The following is a 12,352-nucleotide window of genomic DNA, read 5'->3' as shown; positions in this document are numbered from 1 at the left end:
TATTAGCTCCTGGATCTCCTGATCATTCTCCTTGAACCAGTCTTGGTGTTTCCTGGTCGAGTGACTGAGCGTCTCTTCACAGGTGCTGATCACGGAAGCTCTGAGGGTTGACCAGGCCCTGTGTACACTCTGGGTCAATGGGAGGAGTCAGGTTGGCAGTGAGGCACTGGCTGAATTGGGCATTCAGCAAGATCGTTGATTTTCCTGCGGCATTGTTTCTGTTGTTGCTGTTTTGGGGCAATGTTGATGGTGATGATAGAGCAAATTAGGCGGTGATCTGTCCAGCAGGCATCAGTTCCTATCATGACGCGGGTGATGTGCACCCTCGCTCGGACGCTGACGTAGTCTAGGAGATGCCAGTGCTTGGTGTGAGGGTGTTGCCATGAAGCTTTATATTTGTCCTTCTGAAGGAGCAGGGTATTCGTTATGACGAGGCCATGTTCTAAGCATTTCGTTAGGAGGAGGGTGCCATTGGAGTTGGCTTTCCCTACACCCTCTCTGCCGATCACACCTCCCCAGAGGTCAGTGCCCTTTCTGACTCTGGCATTGAAGTCACCAAGAAGGATCAGCTTGTCACCCGTTGGGACTCAGGACAGGGAATGTTCGAGGCTGGAGTAGAATTCCCCTTTGGTCTCGTCTGTAGCTTCTAGTGTTGGTGCGTATGCCCTGAAGACCGTAGCGGACTGGTTCTGGGCTAGGGTGAATCGAAGAGTCATGAGGCGTTTGTTTATCCTGCAGGGGGAGTCTCTGAGACGGCCCACTAGTTCATTTTTTATGGCGAAGCCAACCTCATGGAGGCGGCATTCTGCTTCTGGTTTGCCTTTCCAGAAGAAGGTGTAGCCACCACCTTGCTCTTTGAGCTGGCCTTCCCCTACCCGCCGGTCTCGCTTAGGGCGGTGATGTCAATGTTGAAGCGCCCGAATTCCTGGGCAATGATAGCGGTGCGGCATTCCGGTCTGTTGCTGTTGGGGTTGTGACGTTCCAGGTACCGAACTTCATCTTAAAGTGTGGAAGATGCCTGTGTGTGAGTTCTTTTAATGTGGGGTGGCCGTTGCACACCAACTACCACGGGCTTGGCAGAGCAAGGTCTTGGTCCAGTGGCAAGAGGGTCCAAGACAACTGGAGACCAGGCTCTGCTGTATGGGTCTAGTTCATACACACATGCATACTCCTACTGTCCTCCTCCTTCCCGCAGTGCCACTATCCCTGGGTTTCGTAGGATGCAATAGCGGTCTCACAAACTCGCTTTTGGCCCATGCTGCGCCGCTCCTGGGCCCCAACCCCGCTGCTATATTACCTCTCGCTGTCCTCCGACCTCTGGGCTCCCGCTGTCCCTCAACCTCTGGGCTCCTGCTGTCCTCCAATCTCTCGCTGTCCTTATCTACCTTCTGCTACCTTCACGACATGCACTCCAAGGTCCCCCTCTTTGTGATTTAATGTCCATTTATAGTGTCATTTCTGAATAGTTGTCAGAAAAATAACTACAGGTGCAATGTCCTGAATCTGTAACTCCGAAAACTGGAATTGTCCAAAAAACGGACATTTTGCGCACAGCTGATGGGGTCATCCAGAATTTTTGTCATAAAAACTGACATTTTTGAGGCAAAACACGAAATCCGGCATGGATTCGGTCGAAGATTCTGGATTTCAGACAAGAAAATCAAATCTGAAATCCGGAATCCTTGACCGAATCCGTGCCGGATTTCGGACCTCGCTGCTCAAAACTTGGCACGGATTCGGTCGAGGATTCCAGATTTCAGACGATTGATTTTCATGTCTGAAATCCAGAAAAACCTAAAAACCAGAATGGACTCAGTCCCGAGGATTCTGGATTTCGGACGTTGTACCTATAATCACACCTTATGGAACAAAGTTGCACCAAAAAATATTCTGTGCAATAGAGCCACCATGAGAGTTCTGGGTTCCCCATGTCTGGGCCACTGTTCAGGTTAAACTGGTAGATTGCAACTTTATTCAACAGAGGTGTTAATCACAATCGCAAAGGAGGTGGTACTCAGTAAGATAATGGGACTAAAGGCAGATAAATCCCCTGGACCTGATGGCTTGCATCCTAGGGTCTTAAGAGAAGTAGCGGCAGGGATTGTGGATGCATTGGTTGTAATTTACCAAAATTCCCTGGATTCTGGGGTGGTCCCAGCAGATTGGAAAACTGCAAATGTAATGCCCCTATTTTAAAAAGGTGGCAGACAAAAAGCAGGAAACTATAGACAAGTTAGCCTAACATCTGTGGTTGGGAAAATGTTGGAGTCCATTATTAAAGAAGCAGTAGCAGGACATTTGGAAAAGCAAAATTTGGTCAGGCAGAGTCAACATGGATTTATGAAGAGGAAGTCATGTTTGACAAATTTGCTAGAATTCTTTGAGGATGTAATGAACAGGGTGGATAAAGGGGAACCAGTGGATATGGTGTATTTGGACTTCCAGAAGGCATTTGACAAAGTGCCACATAAAAGGTTACTGCACAAGATAACAATTCACTGGGTTGGATGGACAGAGGATTGGCTAACTAACAGAAAACAGAGAGTCAGGATAAATGGTTCATTCTCTCATTGGCAACCAGTAACTGGTGGGGTGCCGCAGGGATCAGTACTGGGACCTCAACTGTTTACAACCTATATTAACGGCTTAGAAGAAGGGACTGAGTGTAACGTAGCCAAGTTTGCTGACGATACAAAGATGGGAGGAAAAGCAATGACTGAGGAGGACACAAAAAATCTGCAAAAGGATATAGATAGGCTAAGTGAGTGGGCAAAAATTTGGCAGATGGAGTATAATGTTGGAAAGTGTGATGTCATGCACTTTGGCAGAAAAAAAATCAAAGAGCTAGTTATTATTTAAATGGAGAAAGATTGCAAAGTGCCGAAGTACAGCGGGACCTGGGGATACTTGTGCATGAAACACAAAAGGATAGTATGCAGGTACAGCAAATGATCAGGAAGGCCAATGGAATCTTGGCCTTTATTGCAAAGGGGATGAAGTATAAAAGCAGGGAAGTCTTACTAGAGCTATACAAGATATTGGTGAGGCCACACCTGGAATATTGCGTGCAGTTTTGGTTTCCATATATACGAAAGGGTATACTTGCTTTGGAGGCAGTTCAGAGAAGGTTCACCAGGTTGATTCCAGGGATGAGGGGGTTGACTTATGAGGAAAGGTTGAGTAGGTTGAGCCTCTACTCATTGGAATTCAGAAGAATGAGAGGTGATCTTATCGAGACGAATAAGCTTGAGGGGGCTTGACAGGGTGGATGCAGAGAGGATGTTTCCACTGATGGGGGAGATTCAAACTAGAGGGCACGATCTTAGAATAAGGGGCCGCTCATTTAAAACAGAGATGAGGAGAAATTTCTTCTGAGGGTTGTGAATCTGTGGAATTCGCTGCCTCAGAGAGCCATGGAAGCTGGGACATTGAATAAATTTAAGACAGAAATAGGCGGTTTCTTAATCGATAAGGGGTTATGAGGAGCGGCAGGGAAGTGGAGCTGAGTCCATGATCAGATCAGCCATGATTGCATTGAATTGCGGAGCAGGCTCAAGGGGTCGTATGGCCTACTCCTGTTCTTATGTAATGAATGCTAGTGTTACTAACTGCCTGCCCACTCTCTCTCAGCATTAGTCTTCTGCTATCCCCCTACATCATTGGCATCAACTCATATCTCTTGTTATTGATTCCTCCCTGTTTCCAGCCCAACTTTCTACGCACCCTACAGCCTTGAACATACACCTCATGAACTGAAATCAACAACATGGGTGATCCACCAGTTAGGATGCCATATTAATAAAAATCTACAATACAATTGTGATACAGTGGGATGTTTGAACAAATTCGTTCCTAATTTATAAAAAAAATAATACTTTATCTAATGTAAACCATCATTTCCTCAGGGCACAACACTGGCTTTTTCTAATATAATTGCACACTAGTATTTTGTACATTAAGGTAAACTAGGGTTGCTAGCTCTCTAAATTTCATAAAGATAGGATATATGAAAATATTTCCATTGTTTTCTCTCCCCTTTCGGGTTGGTTGGTTATGAAAGCAGAGTAACAATGTTGCTTCAATATGTATAGGATATCAAAGTTAGATCTCAAAATGCTATGAAATTGGATTTTTGAGGGATGTTTGGGGTTGTAAACAGGCCATTGAGAGCAGAATCAAGTAAATTAATAGATTTCAAGCTTTTTTTGTCGGCATGTTGCAATCGATGTTAAACTATTCTTTGGGACAATGGAAGAATTTACTGGCATCACATTTGTGCCAGTAGCCACACAGCTGATGTTTTTGCTGGGTTTTTTTTATCAATAAAAACTAACTTATGTTATGTTCGTGTGAAAATGAGGATGAATTTCTAATAGATTGTGTTCAGTAATTCAGTACCAATGGAGCATCAGCTAAACTGTACTTATCAGCTGCACAGCTATTGACACATGATGCCGAGTTGCTATTAGTGAATTATTCCATTGTCTAAAACAGTAATATTTAACTATATTGGGAAGTAAACACAAAAAAGCTTGAAATCTACTGATCGACTTGATGACCGCAGTTCCGTTCTATTGAATGAAGGATAGGACAGTTAGTCTGAAGGATAAGACTGTAGGTCAATTTTACAATTATCCCATTATTCTTAGTTGCCTGTCTCGTACAATACAGACAGAGTCATTATTTGATAAAGGTTTCAGCTCATGTTTGAGTCCTTATATCATACTTTACTGAACAGATTTCAAAAATCATTGCCTATGCTCAGATTAGTTTTCCATTACTGCAGTCACACGAAATGGAATTCTGTGTTGCGCCACCTCATTTGGGTGTAAATGCCCTTAATCAAGTTTGACTGTGCAGCTTTCAGCCCATCAGAATGCAGTGTATTCAAACACTAAGATCCAATACAAGTTTTCCAATATGTTTTACGCCAAACTTTAGCCTCATAGACATAGCTTTTGTCCTCATTGGGCTGTGTGATGAGCATCCTGGGGAATCAAAGATTTTTCCACTTTTGTCACTCAGTGTCGGGATTGAGCATTTCCAAGCTGGTTATGGATGGACTGGGTGAAAATAAAGCTCTGTTCACTCTACCCAATAATATGGTTTAATCCCAGTCTCAAGAGCATCCTCACCTGCTAGGCGTGATTCTTCCACTTTCCATAACAGCTTTGACATTTTGATTGAGATTGTAATTTGGCATTTACTGCCAAATGGTGCTCAATTGTGGGGAGTTTTGCACATCAATTGGAAGCTAATTTGAGGCTGCTCATCCAATTGATGTAGAACCCTTGTATCAGTAGAGGAGATTTTTCATCTGGAACTGTGGAACTTTCCTAAAATACTCTGAAATGGATACTACACCAATTTTTTTTTAATCATTATGGCAATAGGATGTTGAAGACTGGACCTTACCTTTGACACTTCCATGGAAGCATAAACAAAGCAAAACTATCTTGTGTTTCTTATGCTCAAGTGATGAGAAGTGTTAAAAATGTCTTTTATCAGCAATCTTACTGAGCCACAAACTTCTTTCATTTATTTCCCAAATAAATATATGCGCCCTGTTATTTTCTCTATTATCTCAAATGTTTTATGTGGAACTACAAATCTCTCACATAATTGACATCGAGGGAGAAATGAATGAGTTAGCTCCATTTTTGAATGGTCGTGCTCTGTCTTGAATGATGTTCCTTACCGTTGTTTCAACCAACCAGAAAACAATGCAGCCCATATTTGAAAACTCATTTTGACCGATTCATTTGATTCATGACTGCTAATGATTATGGTATACAATTGGATTGGAAAGGGGAACCACAAGCTGATTAAAGTACTTGTGAATTAACAGCAAATTGTGATGTAACAGCAATACTATTTTATATTCTGACAGCTATGGCTCCTGAATCTACACCTTAATTTTTCTGTTGCCAAAAATATTGTTTCCCTGTGTTATTTGAACTCTTTTACTGGATGATGTCATGAATTGGAATGTTAATGGTAACAATTTGAGATTCAACACATATTAAACAAATAGGAGACATCATTAATTCAGCAGTAAAAATTTTAGAGGTAAATTCATGTATTGATTTTAAGTTTATGAAAAATTGCAATAAAGCAAGTTAATGATTAACGTTAACAATTCACCCATTGAATCATTGGGCTGGATTTTCATGGGGAAGGCGGGAGTTGGCGGGGGGCTCCGATGCAGGCGGGAAACCCAGGACAACGGGTTTCTTGCAGGCACTGCTGACTTTAACAGCAGATTGGCATCTAAAGCTTCTGTTTCCCACCTGCAGCCAGTCAGATGGAGAAGCTGGTAGACCTGCAGCACTAGGCCGCACAGAGGAGGGAGGGAGGGATCTGGTAGGGGCCTTGGGGGGGGGGGGGGGGAGAAGGAAGAACAGGGTCTCTGGAGGATTGTGGGAGAGAAGAGCAATTCGGGGCCGGCCTCCTGCTGATCGCAGGGAGAGCGGTTTCTGGGAAGGCGATCGGAGGCCTCGCGGTGGGCTCTCCGATCATGGGGAAGCCTCGTGGTGGGGTTCTCTGATTGCGTGGGGGTGGGTTAGGTAGGGACCCTGGATCCAGGAGGTAGGTATAAAGGCACTTACCTTCTGGATGCAGCAGTCCTCACCTTGCTGTAACTGCCGGGTTTTACGAAATGTGTAAAGTCCGACTGGCTAGAGTTTAAAACAAGATGGTGGTTAAAGAAGAGGCTTCCAGTCTCATTAAAATATTTAAATTGACATCCCGTCTCCTGACAGTAGGTTGACTGCCCGCCCCATCCCGCCTCTGTTAAAACCGGAAGTGGGCAGGTTCAGGTCGGGATTCCAATTTGAAACAATTTAACTACCCTCGCAAGCTCCAAACCCACCCATTTTTTAAGTCAAGATTCTCCCCCCATTTTATTCGTTTGAAATGTTTGGTAACACTCTCACCTTTTGAGTCAGAACATTGCGTTCAAGCTCCATCCCACGACTTGAGCATATAGATTAGGGTGACACTCCACTGCTTACTGAGAGACTGCTGTACTGTTGGAGGTGCCAGACCTTGAATTATTTGTCAAATCAAGGGTCCATTCTCCTGGACATTAAATATTCTACGGCACTATTTAAAGAAGTGCAGAAAGCTTTCTTAGCTTCCACATATCCACGGCATAATTAAAACCGCCTATTTTAACCTCCATAACATCGCCCGCCACCCCCCCTGCCTCAGCTCATTTGCTGCTGAAGCCCTCATCCATGCCTTTGTTACCTCTAGACTTGTCTACTCTAACACACTCCTGGCTGGCGTCCCACATTCTACCCTACGTAAACTTGAGATCATCCAAAACTCGGCATCCCGTGTCCTAACTCGCACCAAGTCACGATCACCCATCGCCCATGTGCTGGCTGATTTACATTGGCTTCCGGTTAAGCAAAGCCTCGATTTCAAAATTCTCATCCTTGTTTACAAATCCACTCATGACCCCCCCCCCCCCCCCCCCCCCCCCGAGATGTCTGCGCTCCTCAAATTCAGCCCTCTTGAACATCCCTGATTATAATGCCTTCAGCTGCCTGGGCCCTAAGCTCTGGAACTCCCTCCTTAAACCTCTCCACCTCTCTTTTCTCCTTTAAGATGCTCCTTAAAACCTACCTCTTTGACCAAGCTTTCAGTCATCTGCCGTAATTTCCTCATGTGACTCGGAGTCAAATTTATTTGTTTTGTCCTAAGAAGCACCTTGAGATGTTTTACAACGTTAAAGACGCTATATAAATAAAAGTTGCTGTTAGTGTCCTAGCAAACATTCCACCCTTAACCAACACTACCAAAGAAAGTGGCGTAACTGGTTATTCATGTTCATGTGTATTTGTGGGATCTTGTGTTCAAAATAGCTGTTACTTTTGCCTAGAAAGCAGCTATCACTGTATTTCAAAGTAATGAATTGTATGTGAAGCCTTGAGATGTTTCGGAGGGACATGAGGTGTTTTATAATGCAATGGCTTCCTTTTGATTACACAGTACAGTATAGCCAAATCAGTAGCTGGCAAAGTTTTAAAAACTCTGGGCATGCTAGAGATTGATAGTCTAAGACCAAATTTCATCACAAACAAAGTAAACCCGTTAAGAAATATGAAGGCTAGTTTTATGATATTTTAATGACACCTATCCTCATAAGGTGATTAGCTCAGTATACCGAGAATAATGAGCAAAATAGGTGTCTAAGTGAACTTGCCCAAATGAAATCCCATTACATCACCTTTCCCTTTAATGAGTTGTTTTCCTCCATAATATCTGAACTTAGAAATGACTTTCACACCATCAGTGGAAATTGCAACCATCATATAAAAGTCCCACAGAGACCAATTCATCAACTCTGATAGATCCAAGAATTACTTTTGCAAAGCTAACACATCTGTGATAAATTCTCTCCATTTTGTCAGAGTTTGTGCCAACTTTCTGGGATTTTTTTTCTAGTCAGTAGCTGATCCCGACAAACAAAATAAAAAAAACAATTGTGATTGAAAAATTCTTCATCGATGTAATTCTGAAAGGCTGGCCTTTGATTTTTCTGCTGTAATGTGCTATAACAGACAAGTTTTTCAAATTAGAAGAAAATGTCAGGTAACCTAAACTCTGCTTTGGGTTTTCTTCATGCCTGAGGCTATCTGGCTTGGTCCCAGCTAACAGGAAAAATACCTCACAGAGCTAACCTTGTTCTCAATTTTTCATGCAGACAAAGAACACTTGAAAGAGAAGGAAAAGCTGGAAATGGAATTGGCCGCGATGCGTTCAGCCAACGAGGACCAGAGGAGGCACGTTGAAATTTTGGATCAGGCCTTGAACAATGCCCAGGCCAAGGTGGTCCGGGTGGAGGAGGAGGTGAGTTGATAACCACAATGTTTGAATAGTATTTCATTTGATTGTCCTTATTGGTGACAGCCAGATTCAACACAGCCACAATGCAATTAGCAGTTGGTATCCAATTAGAAAACAGACTTGGTACTTTTGCATATTTCTGCAGTGTTGAAACAAAAAATACCTCAAATGAATTGAAATTCAATTATCCACATTTTTAGGATGTTTTACCAATTTATTAAAATCCTCTCAACTGATTCTCCTTTGTGTCTGTTTTTATAAATCATACTTTATAGAAACAATTACTAAATTATAATGCATAGTATTTTTTGGGGAATCCCATTTTAGAGAAATTGGTAGTTGTAATGTCTGTAAGCTTGTAATGTTTGTAGCTCCACACTGTGGATGTGGACGTATTGTGTACTGCAACTGCAGAGTTAATAATAAACAGAACCAGGCAGATTCCGGAGGCTTCCGAGAGAGCTGCCTGCCATGTTAGGAGCTGTGTGTGCGTGTGCTCTGTGAATATATCACATTTGGCGGCGAGATGGGATTTTTCGGGTGAATTAAAGCTTAAATTTTGTTGGTGAAGAATTCAGCCAGCCGACAGAGAGACTTTGGAAGTTTCTGTCTTTGGAAAAAAGCTACAAAATCAGAGTTAAAATACAACACACGGTGTGAACAGCTAGAGATTAAAATGGCAGGTGTATTGGGATATTTGGGTGAATATAGACACGACCGGGAACGTTTAAAAGCATATGTGGATCGGCTAGAAATGTATTTCACTGCAACAAACATAATCGAAGTTCCAGACAATGCAGTCCAGAACCGGGCTGTGTTGGAATGCAAGAAAGCGATCTTCTTATCGGAGGCGGGTCCGGCATTGTACGAAACCCTTGTAAATCTGCTTGTGCCTGACGAGCCAAAGGACACAATGCTTAGAGATTTTAACGAAGCTGGAGTAGCACTATAACCCCAAACCGTTAGAAATTGCTGAAAGCTATCATTTCGGGATTCGGAATCAAAAGGGTGATTGATTACATCATAGCATTAAAAAAAAGCTATCGATGCACTGTAATTTTGGAAACTTTCAAAACCGAGCATTACGGGATCGTTTTGTTTGTGGGGTGAAAAATGATGCGATCAGAAGGAAGTTATTGACGACGGATGACTTGACTTTTGAGATTGCGTATCAGACAGCGAGGTCGATGGGCATGGCCAAACAATATTCCTGGGAATTAAATAATAATTACGGTCGTCAGTCAACCGAGGTAAATCACCTGCAGGTTCACCGTAAAAGACGGTGGGGGCCCAAAGTCTCAGAAACTGGAAATTCTAACAGAGCATCGAAGTCGTGCTATAGGTGCCTGGGACAACACATTGCTCAAAGTTGTCCATACATGAAGGCAGAGTGTTTCTTTTGCAGAAAAACTGGGCATCTTGCGAAGGCATGCCGACTGAAGGGGAAACCAGTTTTTAAAGCTATGAGTCCAGCATTCAAAGCTATAAGTAGAAATCCCAAGAGACTACATAGCATGGAAGAACAACAACAGGACGAGGAGATGTTAGAGTTACACATTATCAGGAGCACGAGGTTAACGGACAGCGATTCGGAAAGCATCAAAATCCACATAGATGTTGCGGGATTCGAGATACCAATGGAAATTGACACAGGTGCATCCGTGTGTGTAATACCAGAGTCGCTGTACCTCGACAAATTGCGTGATTTCCAACTGGAGAAATCCAAGATAGAGCTGCGAGGCTACTCGGGAGAGAAAATTCCTGTGGTAGGTCGTATCACGGTACCGGTGAAATATAAAGATCAATTTCAGAACTTGCCTCTAATAGTAGTGAAAGGAGACAAGTCTGCCTTACTAGGAAGAAATTGGTTGCACTCACTGAAGCTGGATTGGAGTAAGATTTTGTGTGTGGAAGTGAGATTTTCATCAATGGATGAGGTTATCAAGAAGTATCCGAAGGTGTTCTGCGAAACGGGCAGTCCGATCCAAGGCTTCAAGGCGAGTGTCAGGGTACAGAAGGACGCTAGATCGGTTTACTACAAGACACATTCCGTACCATATGCACTCAAGGAGAAAGTTGAGCAAGAACTCAAAAGACTATAGAGACTGAGAACATTATTTGTAAGATAGATCGATGTAATTGGGCTACACCCATTGTTGTTGTACTTAAGTCCGATGGTAAGATAAGATTGTGTGGTGATTATAAAGTAACCGTAAACCAGGTTCTGGAGGGTAATGTCCCCAATACATTGCCGAATATAGAAGATTTGTTCAGAACACTGACAGGTGGTCAGATCTTCTCAAAACTGGATCTTACGAATGCCTACTTACAGCTTGAACTAGAGGAGTCCAAGTCATGTTTGACTATAAATAGTCATCTAGGCCTATATCAATTTAGAAACATAGACATAGAAACATAGAAAATAGGTGCAGGAGTAGGCCATTCGGCCCTTCTAGCCTGCACCGCCATTCAATGAGTTCATGGCTGAACATTCAACTTCAGTACCCCATTCCTGCTTTCTCGCCATACCCCTTAATCCCCCTAGTAGTAAGGACCTCATCTAACTCCTTTTTGAATATATTTAGTGAATTGGCCTCAATAACTTTCTGTGGTAGAGAATTCCACAGGTTCACCACTCTCTGGGTGAAGAAGTTCCTCCGCATCTCGGTCCTAAATGGCTTACCCCTTATCCTTAGACTGTGACCTCTGGTTCTGGACTTCCCCAACATTGGGAACATTCTTCCTGCATCTAACCTGTCTAACCCCGTCAGAATTTTAAATGTTTCTATGAGGTCCCCTCTCATTCTTCTGAACTCCAGTGAATACAAACCCAGTTGATCCAGTCTTTCTTGATAGGTCAGTCCCGCCATCCCGGGAATCAGTCTGGTGAACCTTCGCTGCACTCCCTCAATAGCAAGAATGTCCTTCCTCAGGTTAGGAGACCAAAACTGTACACAATACTCCAGGTGTGGCCTCACCAATGCCCTGTACAACTGTAGCAACACCTCCCTGCCCCTGTACTCAAATCCCCTTGCTATGAAGGCGAACATGCCATTTGCTTTCTTAACCGCCTGCTGCACCTGCATGCCAACCTTCAATGACTGATGTACCATGACACCCAGGTCTCTTTGCACCTCCCCTTTTCCTAATCTGTCACCATTCAGATAATAGTCTGTCTCTCTGTTTTTACCACCAAAGTGGATAACCTCACATTTATCCACATTATACTTCATCTGCCATGCATTTGCCCACTCATCTAACCTATCCAAGTCGCTCTGCAGCCTCACAGCATCCTCCTCGCAGCTCACACTGCCACCCAACTTAGTGTCATCCGCAAATTTGGAGATACTACATTTAATCCCCTCATCTAAATCATTAATGTACAGTGTAAACAGCTGGGGCCCCAGCACAGAACCTTGCGGTACCCCACTAGTCACTGCCTGCCATTCTGAAAAGTACCCATTTACTCCTACTCTTTGCTTCCTGTCTGACAACC

General features: G+C 43.3%; 1 protein-coding gene across 3 annotated transcripts in view; it reads left to right on the top strand.

Annotated features, from left to right (window-relative positions):
• amotl1 (angiomotin like 1) overlaps positions 1-12,352 on the top strand; it is a 266,649-nt gene that overhangs the window by 190,653 nt on the left and 63,644 nt on the right. For all 3 annotated transcript variants that reach the window (XM_070891965.1, XM_070891964.1, XM_070891966.1), the window contains one exon: positions 8,714-8,859. In XM_070891965.1, coding sequence (XP_070748066.1) covers positions 8,714-8,859 — 146 coding nt within the window. The remainder of the gene's footprint in view (positions 1-8,713; positions 8,860-12,352) is intronic.

This window comes from Pristiophorus japonicus, chromosome 10 (assembly GCF_044704955.1).
Source record: "Pristiophorus japonicus isolate sPriJap1 chromosome 10, sPriJap1.hap1, whole genome shotgun sequence".
Classification (NCBI taxonomy): Eukaryota; Metazoa; Chordata; class Chondrichthyes; family Pristiophoridae; genus Pristiophorus; species Pristiophorus japonicus.
This window is presented reverse-complemented; position numbering and strand designations above follow the sequence as displayed.